General features: G+C 30.9%; 1 protein-coding gene and 1 pseudogene across 1 annotated transcript; one reads left to right on the top strand and one right to left on the bottom strand.

Moving 5' to 3' along the window:
• Nucleotides 1-8,458: 8,458 nt before the first annotated feature.
• Nucleotides 8,459-10,878, top strand: LOC107644105 (3-ketoacyl-CoA synthase 4-like; annotated as a pseudogene).
• Nucleotides 10,879-11,908: 1,030 nt separating this feature from the next.
• Nucleotides 11,909-12,830, bottom strand: LOC148565944 (phosphoenolpyruvate carboxylase 2-like). The gene is made up of 2 exons (XM_088488926.1): nucleotides 12,437-12,830; nucleotides 11,909-12,271 (listed from the first exon to the last, which is right to left on the bottom strand). Exons 1-2 carry the CDS (start codon nucleotides 12,754-12,756, stop codon nucleotides 12,253-12,255), a joined length of 339 nt encoding a protein of 112 aa, XP_088345052.1. The 5' UTR covers nucleotides 12,757-12,830; the 3' UTR covers nucleotides 11,909-12,252.
• Nucleotides 12,831-15,701: the final 2,871 nt, after the last annotated feature.

The following is a 15,701-nucleotide window of genomic DNA, read 5'->3' as shown; positions in this document are numbered from 1 at the left end:
CGTACATTGATTTAATCACCTCAGAGATATCCTATGTGCAAACGTTGTTGTTTGGTGCAAATCTATCAGAGAAAGAAACCTAAGATTAACAAATACATAGAAACACATAAACTTAAGATTAACAAACTTAAGATTAAAAATAGCATGTATTCACGCCTATATACTATAGCGCCAAATCCTCAGCCGGATGACAGACGGTAGTGAAGGGGCATCCTGCTGGGGGCACTAGAGGAATCACCCACTGTGGAATCTGTCATTGGATCTGTAGGGGACGTAGCAAAAAGAGGCACGTAGTTTGAGTTTGGGACTATGATGAACTGTTGGTCTGCTGGACCTGCCTGTGACGCCACAAGGGTCGACGAGGTAGTCGGGATATAGGGCAATGACTGAACAGTCCCTGAGGATTCGGTGGAAACGCTCCCTCTACCACGACCACAAGATCTATTCGATCTATCTCTACTACCTTTCATCATGTCTGTAAAGAGAATATATTGTTAACACTAATAAGCATATATGCTACACGAATTATTCAACAAAACTCCCCGAAAAAATTGGACATAACCTCCCCTAAAATTGGACATATATCTATCTTTACAGTTTCCACAAATCCAACCGATCTCAATCCACAGCATCAGTCAACACTCAATTAATTTCATAAGAATTAAACTCAATTAAACAAGGAGCCTTCATTATTCAAATCCAAAACAATAAGATGTGACATGCATAAATCTAATGCAAAAGTAATATACAAAACTTTAAGTATGAATTAAATTCAACTAATTATTCTTAATTAGAGTCAAGTTAACATAATCAAACACAATAAGATACAACATTTATATAAATCCAATGCAAAAATTTAAGTATGAAATAGATTGAACTATTTATTCTTAATTAGATTCACATTACTATAATCAAGCACAATAAAATGTGACATGCATATAAATTCAATGCAAAAGTAATATGCAAAATTTTAAGTATGAATTAGATTCAACTTATTCTTAATTAAAGTCAAGTTAACATAATCAAACACAATAAGATATAACATGTATATAAATCCAATGCAAAACCAATATGTAAATCTTTAAGTATGAAACAGATTGAACTATTTATTCTTAATTAGATTCAAAGTTAACATAATCAAGCACAATAAGATGTGACATGCATATAAATCCAATGCAAAAACAATATGCAAAACTTTAAGTATGAATTAGATTCAACTATTTATTTTTAATTAGAGTCAAGTTAACATAATCAAGTACAATAAGATATGATATGTATATAATCCAATGCAAAAGTAATATGCAAAACTTTAAGTATGAATTAGATTCAACTATTTATTAACATAATGAAGCACAATAAGATGTGACATGTATATAAATTCAATGTATGAAGCAATATGCAAATCCTAAATCCAATTTCACAGTAACATAATTTAATTTCTAAACCCCAAATTCACAGAATATTGTTTAATTTATTTTTAAAACATATATTAAAACCAATTTCACAGCAAAATAAAAACATTAATAGTAAAAAGGCCAACTTACTTGAAATAGAGGAGGTGGCCGGCGGTGTAGCAAGTGGCGAGGCGTCGCAGTTTTTTCACGAGCAGATGCGTGGCTCCAGTAACTCTTTCGTCGCGGAGATGGATTAGTGTAAGGAGAGGAGGGAAGCGGCAACAAAAGACGTCTGCAGTAGCGGCGGCAGCGGTACTGACGCAGCGGCTACGAGAGGAAAGGGGTAGAGAGAGAGACAGAAAAGAGAGGATAGAGAGAGTGTAGATTTTAAAATGAAAGAGGTCGGAGAAGATTTGTGATTTGAATTTAGAGTACGATTAGCATTGTATTTATTGGCAGATAAAATATCTTAAAAATAAATTCTATATATATTTTTTTAATTTTAGAATGATATCCATTTGATTTGACGCCAAAAAGAAGGGGGAAAAAATTGGTGTTTCATGATTTTGAAATCTAAATCCAGACCAAAAATTCTAACACAAAGAAAAGGTAACTCTCCTCCGCTTTATTCTGTTAGGGCCCGTTTGGTACTTCTCATATGATAAGAACTAACAATAAACGGTTTGATAAGATAAAGCCTTATAAAGTTATAGTAGAGGAAAGTTTGTAAATGTACTCAAAATATTGGTTTTGTAATAATTTTAATTGTTGATTTTAATTAATATATATTTTTTTAATTAAAATTATTTATTAAAATTATTAAAACACCAATATATTTAATACATTTGAAATTCTTTCGTTGGTATATGGAAGTGTTTTAAGTATGGTAAATTTTATGGTGTTTATAATTTGAAAGAATTATATGAAAGTGTCTATAATTTAGTATCTAATTTCTGTCTAATTTATTTTTATGATAATTTTTAAATATTTAATAATTATTTAATTTTATATTTTTTAAATTAAATATTAATTTGTAATTCTTTTTAATAAGTTAGACAAACACTTTTAAATACCATAACAATCACCTTTAAGTATACTCTTATCTTTTTCTGAAAGTTTAAAATTCTATGTCCGAGTAATTTTTCGATTAACCATTTATCTTTTAGTGAGTTAATAATTGATATTGTTATCCTTGTAAAAGTTTTTGAAAAATGAAAAGGGACGGACAGCTTAACAGCAGTAAAGATTGCAGCTATTTTTTTTGTTTTTTCCTCTATATATATATATATAAATAAAGAAGGAATACACTCTTTTATATGTTTTTATATTGGTAATTATATTAATTTAAACTTTTAATTATTATTGAATTAAGATATTTTAATTATAAATTTTTAATCTTATATATTAAATTTGTTTATTGTTTATTTTGTCATTCTTTTAAAAATTTATTTATAATCAATTTTGTACCATAATAACTAATAATTTATTTTTAAAATATAGATTTTATTACAAATATTTTTGTTGCTATATATATATATTTTTTTAAATTAAGAATGAGATTCGAGCCCAAAACCTTTAGGTGAGAATAGAAAAATTATGTCATTTGAGTTATAGTACATTGACTTTGTTGCTATATAATTATTATTATTATACCATATTTGTAAAATAATTTTAACTATTAATAAATTATTTATTGAAATTAATTATTCTAGATACGTGCTTTGTAAACATAAAGTGTCTAATTTAGCCATTTATTACATGGAAAGTGCTACACATATAAGTCATTTTAGTTTACAAGTTATACAAGTTGGGCCAAACTCAACTAAACGACGCTCATTCATACAAGTGTGTTAACACGTGCTACTCAACGGTTTTCATAGCGTGCTTCGCGTTCCTCCTCCTCCTCCTCCTCCTCCTCCTCCTCCTCCTCCTTCTTATTTGCGTTTCTCCTCCTTTTTCTTCGCGTATTTCATCTTCATCGTCGTTTTTTTATTACTGTTGTTGTTGCTCATTTTTTTCATCATTCTCTTTTTATTGATTTTGCAACATTATGTATTTTTTTCTTCTTTGTTTGATTTTTTCCTCCCAAGAAGAATTATGAGAATATGAAATAAGAAGATGAAGAAGAAGAAGCAGCAGAAGATGAGGAGGAGGAGGAAGAGTTATGAATTATGCAGAACTTATCAGCACACATACACCGAAAATTCTTAAACAATACACTCAAATATCTTCGTGTTACACCCAAATTTGCTGCAAATACAGAAAAATATTTCCTCTAGTAATGCATTTTTTGTTCTTTTTTTTTCTTATTTCTTTCTTTCTTTTAGTTGAACGAATGTAAGTTCATCATCTTCTAAGTAATTTTGTACCATTATGTGTTTCTTCTTCTTTGTTTGATTTTTTGTTTTTATTCTTGTTAAAAGAGTAAAATAAGAAGAAACTTGAGAAGATAAAACAAGAAAAATAAGATGAATAAGAAAAAAGAAGAAGATGATGATGATGATGAAAAAGAAGAAGAAGAAGCAGCAGAAGATGAGGAAGAGGGAGAAGAAGAGTTTTGAATTATGCAGAACTTACCAGCACACACCGAAAATTCTTAAACAATACATCCAAATATCTTCGCGTTACACCGAAATACAGAAAAATATTTTTTTTAATGCAGAACTTTTACATTACATTCAATTCAAATCATCAACGATGAACAACAATTTTTACAAACAAAAACAATATTATTCACCTACAGAATCATAAACTACTAACGAAAATATTAACTAGAATCGAACCGCACCTCAACCACTTGATTGGATTCAAAATAATTAATTTCGTTATGGTTCAATTGACAATCTGAACTTGAATTATTCATTATCTTTAACAACAAGATAACTGATGATAGAGGAGAAGGAGGAAAAAGAAGGAGGAGAAGAAATTCTAATGAAAAAAGAAGCGGAAAGAAGAGGAGGATGAGGAGGTGGTGTCGGTGAAAGAGTAAAACAAGAAGAAACTTGAGAAGGTAAAACAAAAAGGAAAAAATGAATAAGAAAAAAAGAAGATGGTGATGATGATGAAAAAAGAAGAAGCAGCAGCAGAAGATGAGGAAGAGGAAGAGGAAGAGGAAGAGTTTTGAATTATGCAAAACTTATCAGCACACATACACCAAAAATTTGTAAACAATACACCCAAATATCTTCGTGTTACACCCAAATATATTCGTGTTACACCCAAATTTGCTGCAAATACAGAAAAATATTTTCTCTAATACTGCATTTTTTTCTTCTTCTTTTTTTCCTTATTTCTTTCTTTCTTTTAGTTGAACGAATGTAAGTTCATCCTCTTCCAAGTAATTTTGTACCATTATGTATTTTTTTTTTATTCTTTGTTTGATTTTTTTGTTTTTATTCTTGTTAAAAGAGTAAAACAAGAAGAAACTTGAGAAGATAAAACAAGAAAAAAAGATGAATAAGAGAAGAAGAAGAGTTTTGAATTATACAAAATTTATCAGTATACATACACTGAAAATTCTTAAAGAATACACCTAAATCTCTTCATATTACACCTAAATTTACTGCAAATATAGAAAAATGTTTTTTTCAGTGCAGAACTTTTACATTACATTCAATTCAAACCATCAACGATGAAACATTATTCACCTACAGAATCATAAATTACTAATAAAAAAATTAACTAGAATCGAACAACACCTCAACTATTTGATTGGATTCAAAATAATAATCAATTTCGTTTTGGTTCAATTGATAATCTGAATTTGAATTATTCATTATCTTTAATAACGAGATAAGGAGGAGAAGGAGGAAGGAGGAGAAGAAATTCCAATGAAAAAAGGAGGAAGAGAAAGAGAAGATAGTGTTGGTGATAATAATAACGAAAAAGGGGGAGAAGAACAAAAATCAATTTGCGTGCATTGATTGAAAAATCTGTTAAATTAGGAGGCACGTGAAATCGACGTGCTAGAAAAGATACGTCTGATGTGAGATAGAATATATGAACTTATATGACTTGTATAGGTAAAACGTTTATACGTGGAGAATAATTGTTATTATATTCTTACTTTTTAACGTATTGTGCGAGTATCTAATAATTACTTTATAATTAAGTCATTGCCATTTTTGAGAAAAGTAAGCCTGTAAACTAAAATGTATTTTTTGAGCAAATAAATAATGTCCGTTTTAAATTTAATTGGCTCCCATATAAATATTTAATATTAAAAAAAAGTCATGAAATATTTGTTTTTTCAATAATAATCCTATTAAATAAGTGGAAAAGACAAAGAATAAAAAATAAATTTTTATTTATTTAAAAAATTTCCAATACATAATTTTACTTTTGTGTAATTATTTACTAAAAAAATAATATAATAAATCTCATTAGGAAATTATTTTAAAATTATAATTAAACATATAAATAAAAGATAAAACAAATATAACACTCTAAAATAAATTAAATTTGTTCTCATTTAATTATATAAAATTTTATAAATGAATTAAATATACTTAATTGTTAATATTCACTAATACAATTTAGACTTGTCACTTCTTAGTCTCTTTATTATAAGATAATTAATCATATTTTTATTTTTAATAACACCCATACAAAACTATTTTAGAATAACTCTAATACTTAGTTTTAGTTTAATTTTATTTTAGATTTCATAAAATATTATATAAATATTTGTGAAATCATAAAAATAAATTTGAGACCCAATATAAAATTTATCATTCCAATATTTTATGGTCTTAACTCAATTTAAATTTTATATAATTTTTAACTGTTTCATTTAATAAATTATATAAATAATGGCATTTAATTAATTTTTTTAAAGTGATACGATCTCTCTTTATTTGTATCAATTTTATTTCACACATATTATATTTAATATAAATTTTAGTCTAAACCCTAAATCAAAATGATATCAAAAAGTATTTCATTAGAATTGCTTTAAATATAGTCTTTTTATATTGGGTATTAAATTAATATTTTTCTTTAATTTGGACCTTTAGATTTGTTATAAAAAATTTGAATGGACTAGATTTATTGAAACATCAAATGCTCCAAATTATCCATGAAACATTTTAGATGCTTCCCTTTTATGCTTGAAAACATCAATTTCCTCCTACATCAATTTCCTCTGTCATTTTCTAACTATACAGTAGGGTGTGCATGGCCCGGCCCGGCCCGAAGATCCGGCCCGGTTCCGAACACTTTAGGGGCTAATTTGGTGTGATTTCATCGGATCTAGGGCCGGGTATGGGTCTCAAAAATAGACCCGGGTCATAATTTCGGGTCGGGTCCGGGCCATAGCTCGGGTCACCCGAAATCGGTCCGGTGGCCCAGTCATCATATATAATTAATATTTTGTGTTATTAGTGATGGATGATGACTATTATTATGTGAAATTTAAGTGTTGTAAACCTTAATATTTTGTGTTATTAGTCATTATATATAAGACTATAAGTTAATATTTTATGTTTAAAATGTATAAGACTTTAGACTAATGCATAATCTTGTGTTATTTGTATTGATTTAAATATTTGGTGTTATTAGGCAATATTAGTATTGATTATGGTTATACTTTAATTTTAGAGAAGAGTTGGTTCTTAGTATATATTTCTAAGTGAATTTTACCATGTCAAATAATGATTGGAGTCTTGGAAATTTGAATATTTTTACATGCTAACTTACAAAAAGGTATCAAGGTAATATAATGTTAACAGCCCGGTTTTTACCCGGTATAATCGTGGCCCGAAAGTGTATAGATTTCATCGGGTCTAGGATCGAGTTCGGGTCTTAAAAATAGACCCGGCATATATTTCAGGTCGGGTCTGGGTCACACCAAACCCGGTTTCACCCGACCCATGCACACCCCTACTATACAGCAATGCATTTGGTCTCTTGTGAAGAGAATTATGCGCGTTCACTCTTCTTAGGAAATAAAAGAATATTTTATTAACAGCACATCACATTTCACTATGCCAAACGAATACTTTCGACCTCTTTTTTTTCTTTTTAGATATTATTGTCTCTTAGGTATTATTGTATGACCTAATTTAATAATGTTATTATTTTAAAATTAATTTTGCAGTGTTCATAAATAATTAGTACAATAATATAAGTATATTTGTTTTTATTGAATTAAATTAAATTATTAATTTAAATTATAATCATCTAAATTTTAAATAAAATATTTTGATAATTTTAAAATTTAAAATTATTTGAATTAAAATAGATTATTATATCTCGAATACTAAATCATCAATTTGTTTATTGTGTATATTTCGTATACTTAGTTTATATTCTATTTTTGCATATATCCATATATCTTGGTATCTCGGTATGGGTATTGATATCCCATTTAACTCTACTCTACTGCCACAGATTGAGGACTCAGGATGTGTTCAATTTTCGAAACTCTTCGGTATCGAGATGTGACCAATTGTATATTTAAGTAATTACATTGTATTTTATGTATTTTTATAAATTTTATATTTATTTAATTTAAATAAAAAACTTTTTTTTGGGTCAATGGATTGGACAACCCCAAATCCTAGGTACCCTAATAGATTGGACAATCTTCAATCCTAGGTACACAATACACCTACATATTCCTCACATTTTTTACCACATTTTCTCTCAATTACAATTTCTAAAGTTTGAACCCCAAACTTTGAGGTAGAGAGGAAAAGATATACCATTTGAGTTGAGGCTCATTGGCCAAATAATAAAAAAAAAAAAACAAAACAATATTAAAAGAAAGGTGATTGCTACGGTACGATGATAAATTCATACGTACCGATACGTTTAAAATGTGGACAAATAACAATAACATAAGTGGAATTTATTTTCCACGTCAGCATTTTTAATTTTTTCTTTTTTAAATATATAATATATCACCACTTTTACTAAAACACCCTTTTAATTAAATAAAAATAAAAAATAAATTTTATTTAATTTTAATGAAAAGACTTAAACATCCTTCCTTTATTTAATTAGACAAAAATACCCTTTGAATACACCTATCTTAACAGCTTCTCCCCTAAACCCTAGCTTCTCCACCACCGCCGCAAGGACTGCCGCCGTCCGTCGCTCTCAGGCACTACCATCGTCGTCTGGTCGTCCGTGCTTCTTCCTCCTTCAAGAATCGCAGCTTCTTCTTCCTCGACCTCGGCGCGTCAGTTCCTGGTATTCATCTGCTCCATCGCGCTCCTGCCGCCGTCCGTCGGGCGCTCAGTCACCATCGTCTTCGTCTGGTCGTCGCAGATTCTTCCAACCCACCACCGTCTTCAGAGTTGTGTTCGTTGCCTGGCCTCTGTCTCCATCACAATTCTGCCCCCCTCTTCTCAGACTGCTCAGTAGAAAAACCCATCTCCATTCCAGTTTTCTTCCTTCGAGTTCAGAGAGCAGAAGCTCAACCAAGAACAAAACCTTAGACTTCGACGGTCAGTATGTACTCGAAGCCATGCATCATATCCCTCCAACTCCTTCCATGGCTGCTGCAAGAGAAGAATCTGAGAATGTTATGTTTAGTGCTTTGGATAATCTCTTTGCTAATACAAAGATTAAGCCTAAGGATATTGGTGTTCTTGTTGTGAATTGCAGTTTGTTTAACCCAACTCCTTCACTTTCTGCAATGATTGTGAACAAGTACAAGCTTAGGGGTAACATTAGAAGCTTCAATTTGGGTGGTATGGGTTGTAGTGCAGGAGTTATAGCCATTGATCTTGCTAAGGACATGCTTCAAGTTCATAGGAACACTTATGCTGTTGTTGTTAACACTGAGAACATTACTCAGAATTGGTACTTTGGGAACAAGAAATCTATGCTGATCCCAAATTGTTTGTTCCGTGTTGGTGGTTCTGCTGTTTTGTTGTCCAACAAAGGCTCTGTTAAGAGAAGAGCAAAGTACAAGCTTGTTCATGTTGTGAGGACTCATAAGGGTGCTGATGATAAAGCTTTCAGGTGTGTGTATCAAGAACAAGATGATGATGGCAAAACTGGTGTTTCTATCTCAAAGGATCTTATGGCTATTGCTGGTGGGGCTTTGAAAACTAACATCACAACTTTGGGGTCTCTTGTTCTTCCAATAAGTGAACAGCTTCTGTTCTTTGCTACTTTGGTTGTTAAGAAGCTTCTGAATGCAAAAGTGAAGCCTTATATACCTGATTTCAAGCTTGCATTTGATCATTTCTGCATTCATGCTGGTGGGAGAGCTGTGATTGATGAGCTTGAGAAGAATCTTCAGCTTCTGCCTATGCATGTTGAGGAAGAATGAGGAAGGGGAATAGGGTGTGGCAGATTGCATTTGGAAGTGGATTTAAGTGTAACAGGGCAGTGTGGCAGGCACTTAGGCATGTCAAGGCTTCACCCAAGTCTCCTTGGGAAGATTGCATTCATAGGTATCCAGTGCAGGTTGTTACATAGCTTTAATTTTTACTACTCTCTCTGGTACACATAGCATAAGCCAATAATCAATCCTATTCAAGGAGATAATAGATAATGTCTCAGTTGTTCAGTCATCACTTTAGAAGCCTATTTTTGTTGTTATTTTTAATTATTCTAATGCCTCTGTTTTAGTTACTTAATCCTTAAATTAATATTTATGTATTTGTCACTGAATCCTTTATTTCACTTGGTTGCATAAAGACTAATGCTAGATTTATATCAGCAATATAATGACTTTTGCTTTGCCTTGCTATCATGTATGAGATGCTACTAAGTTTGGTTAATCACTGTAGTCATCAAACATTTTGCTAAGTTAGGCATCGTTTTCCCTTCTGGTAATTTTTTGTGTTGTGCCAACTGGAAGAAAACCTGTCTCTGTTCCTGAGGTAAGAAGTTCTAGGATATCTTCTTGTGCTGAAATTAATTCTTGTTTCCTTCTGGACTATGCTTATGCTTAGAAACAAACTTTGTTCTGCCCTTCCAGTTTTTTTATGTTTTGTTTGTGTTTTTTTTTAAAGAAAAAGAGCAGCAGCTTTGTTTTTGGTATGCTTGGAAACCAAAATTTATAGTGTGCTAGTAACTTTGTTTTTGTAAGAAATTGCATCTTCCCAGAATCCTATAAGCTGTTGAAAATGGTTGGACTATTTTAATTATAGTGCAGGAATTTTTTGTTATAACTAGTGATGTAAGTTTATCCCATTTTTGCTTTGTTAATTGCCTGTAGCTTCTGGAGAGTAAGATACAGGAGGCGAGATCAAAGGAGGATACTCTGAAAGCAAGAGCTCAATCTGCAAAGTTTGTCCAAACCATTTTCTGATTGACTCGCATTTTATTACAGTCTATTCCTAATCCCTTTTAATCCTGGTTTTTTATTTATGTAATAAATGTAACTCTCTGATTTTGTTCTAGAACAATTCATTTTTCCATTGAATTTCTTGTCATTTGTTGAAAGAAAGTGAAAGAAGTTTTGTGGTCAAATATTAACTGTAAGAATAGTTAGATCTCTTACGAAGAATTCTGGTGTTGGAAAGTTATGGAATTAGCATTTTTTTATTCTTCAGCTATGTTTTGTTACTATTATTTTCATATAAAACACTGAATATTTAGCATCAATGGCCTTGTTACAACGTTTCTACTCATTGATAAAGCTTACATAGACTTCACTTATGCAACTTATAAATTTCATTGTGGATATTAATGTACAAGGAATCAAATCAAGGAATGTTACAAGCAATTGTTAAGTTGTAATCATGATTGCATCCTCTGAAAATGAACAAAGTATATACATGAAAGAAGAAAGAAAACAACAATTGAGTGGTGCAACATGCACATTTCAAAGTATATCAAGAGCATGTACCTCGAAGCAGTGTTGAGTTTAATTCTTTATATATACAAGTAAGACAGTGAATGATAGATTACAGGCTTCATTTTGTTAGCATATCAACCGTTGAACAGAAAAATTATGATCTTATTGCAATTACTTGCAAGTGAAATTACTATATTAATCTGACTCACAACAATGACACCATTTTGATTTCCATATAGTCATCAATTTTGTTAGCATATCAACCGTTGACTCCCTAACATTAACTCTAGTGTTGGATAACAAATGAATTTATATTCTAAGATAGGAACAGAGACAATGGGTTAAACAAATCAAAAATCAATTACAAGTGGGAGGGGAAAAATGGTGGCTTGTTTCTATCCAAAACAAGCAACAAAAAATATGCATTATCTACCATGGCATTCATCCTCCTTTTGGCTCTCTATATTTCTCTATCTGTCTACCAAATTACTCTGATAACCACTGAAAATGAAAAACAACCCAATCCCCTTTGAAAAGTGACAAAGTTCAAGGGATATGAATGCAACTTTGACATTAGAAATATACAATATGCACCTTCCAAGAATGATCACCCACCGTTACAACTTTAAAAGGGGTTTCTAATGGCTCTCCATACATCTCATTGAATAATGATCACCCACCGTTCATTGACATGATCAGTCCAAGAACAGCCACAACATACTATTAAAAAAAAGGGACTGACTAGGTAGTAAAATGAAGAAATAAATACAATCATTGGATTCCTCCCAATTTAAAACACATGTATGCTACTAGTTCACAATCATTGAACCACATAGTTTTAGCACTATGTAACAGATATTATTAACTAAGATGTTCTGCTCCTTAAACTTTAATAATAAAGAATAATATATTAGATAATTGTGTTCCTGAACTAGTTCTCACGTAAAGAATAATCACCTAAAAGATAGAAAAAAAAAAGAAATGTCATAACATGCTTCCACTCTAGATAGATATGCCTAAAGGCCTTAGAAAATAGCAATAGCCTTCTTCTTCTTCTTCTCATATCTGATTGGTTCTCATGAGACTGATCTTGCTTGACTATGGTATCCTTCCAGTCCTGTTCAAGCAAACAAAAAATAAGCAGGCTTCCTGGATCTATTACTCTATGAGATCTGTTTATATATAATTGCAAAGGAGATGGTAATTGAGATCTAGTAAAAGCAAATGGAACGATAAATTCGTAGTTAATGGACTATAATTATTCCTGAGTCCAGTGACAAACCTTCCATGCTTTTGCAGCAGAGATCGACGAACGGACTGAGTGGGATGAGCAGTTAGGACCAAATCTACAGTTTGCTTCTTCAAAGCATCAAACACTTCCTGTGGGGACTTTTTCAGTTCAATCACAAGCCTCTTGAAGGTTTCTTCAATGTCAGATTCAGTGATGGCAGAGTTCTCATAAGCAAAATCGCCCTTCTTTAATAGCTTAATCCTTCTTCGGTAGGCAATTTGAACTTCTTCTGCCAAGTTAGCCAAATTAAGCATGTGGGAAAATGATTTGGCAATGACAATAGAATCCCAAGCATCAAGACCAGTTAGCATATTCCCAAGTTCCTCCAACTTCTCAGTCTTATGCTTCCTTTCATACTCAGCTGAAAGCTCATAACAATCTTGATCCTATTAAGCATCAAATTGTTTAAACTATAAGGCACAACAGGAAAATAACAAAGAAAGAAAAAATTACAAGATCAATGGCTATAACTCCTGCACTACAACCCATACCACCCAAATTGAAGCTTCTAATGTTACCCCTAAGCTTGTACTTGTTCACAAACATTGCAGAAAGTGAAGAGGTTGGGTTAAACAAACTGCAATTCACAACAAGAACACCAATATCCTTAGGCTTAATCTTTGTATTAGCAGAGAGATTATCCAAAGCACCAAACATAACATTCTCAGCTTCTTCTCTTGCAGCAGCCATGGAAGGAGTTGGAGGGATATGATGCATGGCTTCGGGTACATACTGACCGTCGAAGTCTAAGGTTCTTTTTTTGGTTGAGCTTCTGCTCTCTGAACTCGAAGGAAGGAAACTGGAATGGAGATGGGTTTTTCTACTGAGCAGTCTGAGAAGAGGGGGGCAGAATCGTGACGGAGACAGAGGCCAGGCGACGAACACAACTCTGAAGACGGTGGTGGGTTGGAAGAATCTGCGACGACCAGACGAAGACGATGGTGACTGAGCGCCCGACGGACGGCGGCAGGAGCGCGATGAAGCAGATGAATACCAGGAACTGACGCGCCGAGGTCGAGGAAGAAGAAGCTGCGATTCTTGAAGGAGGAAGAAGCACGGACGACCAGACGACGATGGTAGTGCCTGAGAGCGACGGACGGCGGCAGTTCTTACGGCGGTGGTGGAGAAGCTAGGGTTTAGGGGAGAAGCTGTTAAGATAGGGGTATTCAAAGGGTATTTTTGTCTAATTAAATAAAGGAAGGATGTTTAAGTCTTTTTATTAAAATTAAATAAAATTTATTTTTTATTTTTATTTAATTAAAAGGGTGTTTTAGTAAAAGTGGTGATATATTATATATTTAAAAAGAAAAAATTAAATGCTGAGTAGAAAATAAATTCCACTTGTTTAATTATTATTTGTCCATATTTTAAACGTATCGGTACGTATTAATTTATCATCGTACCGTAGTAATCACCTAAAAGAAATTACACAAATTCATTTGAACCCCCAATTTAATATTTTGAATGTTGGACGTTTAAGGATCAAGTTTAACTTTTCCTACTATAGACAAATCCTTTCTTTAAATAGCCCAAACAAATCACCTTCTCAGCCCATGATGACATCGACTGGCTCATCTCTTTGAAGCCATACTTGTACATTACGCATTTACGCCAATCCATCCTCCTCTCACTTATACTTTCTTTGAATATAAAAAAAATTAAAGAAAAAATTAAAGAAAATAAAATAAAAAAAATAATTTTTTAATGTTGTTTGAATAAAAAAATAAATAAAAAATAAAAATTTTTTTTGTTTGAATAAATAAATGAAAAAACAAAAGATTGTAAAACCGTAAAATGATATTATTATCCTTATTATACGTAAATTATAATTTATAAATATATTTAAATTATCAAAAAGTAAATCTATAAATTTATGAATATTTGCATATTATCTCTTAGTTTTTATCTCATGTTTAAGGAGAAAAAAAATTTAGTACGTTTTACAATATTTTTTTTTTCACTCAATTTTTTATTTTCATTCAAACAATAAAAAATATATTTTTCTATTTTTTTTCTCACTTATTTTTTTTTTCAAAATCTCTCGATCTAAACAATATCTTTGTTTTTTTGATAACTTGGTGTGTTTTTCTAAAACAAAAACATGATGACACACATTTATCATTTAATTTTATTGAGATATAAATTTTTTAAAGACACTGCCTGCGAAATTTAATCAATTGAATTTTAAAAAATTTATATTATCGTGTGAAATTCAATCGATTGTGTTACACTTTCAATGATTTAATTTTAGAAAAATCTATATTATCGTGCAAAATTTAATTAGTTGTACTTTCAATCGATTGAATTACCAACAAACACGATTTTCCTTGCTTTTATAAATGTAACGGATTCAGGGATAAAAAATTCATTGATTCGTATTATCAAAATATTTATAGAGGTCACGATTATTGGAAGATATATTTCGTTGTTGTTTTTATTTCTAATTATTAATAAACATGATAGATGAATAATAAAATAATAATTTATAAAATAAAAGATAAATTTTATAATTAAATAATATATAAAGAATTAATTTGTAACTAAAATTAAATAAGGACTATTTGCCAATTATTAAAAAACTTAAAAAATATATTTTGTTACTGAGATTATTTAAATATACTTAAGGGTAAAGTACTAAATTGGTCTCCTACGTTTGGACGTAATTCTGTTTTGGTCCTTAAAATTTAAAGTGTCCTATTTGAATCCAAAAAGTTTCATTTAGCTTTAATTTAGTCCCACTGTGAGGTTAAAGTTAAATAATTAACAAAATGTCTTACATGACCGCAGTACAAGAATAAGGTCGATAATTTGGAGAACAAGTACAAGCTCCAAAGGCACAAAATCAACTGTAGATGCACCAATACATTTATTTATCATTCTCCTTAGTTCAATAGAAAATATTTCATTTAAATTATAAGAAAAATGATAAATAAATATATTGATGCATCCACGGTTGATTTTGTGTCTCTAGAGCTTGTACTTGTTCTCTAGATTATCAATCTTGTCACGTAGGACATTCCGTTAATTATTTAACTTTGACCTCACGGTGGGACTGTATTGAAACTAAATGAAACTTTTTTAGATTCAAATAGAACACTTTAAACTTTAAGAACCAAAACAAAATTATGCCTAAACGTAAGGGACCAATTTAATACTTTATCATATACTTAATTGTTAATACTCACTAATATAATTTAGACTTGTCACTCCTTAGTCTCTTTATTATATGATAATTAATCATATTTTCATTTATTCT

This window comes from Arachis ipaensis, chromosome B5 (genome assembly GCF_059453495.1).
Source record: "Arachis ipaensis isolate K30076 ecotype BB chromosome B5, ASM5945349v1, whole genome shotgun sequence".
Classification (NCBI taxonomy): domain Eukaryota; kingdom Viridiplantae; phylum Streptophyta; class Magnoliopsida; order Fabales; family Fabaceae; genus Arachis; species Arachis ipaensis.
This window is presented reverse-complemented; position numbering and strand designations above follow the sequence as displayed.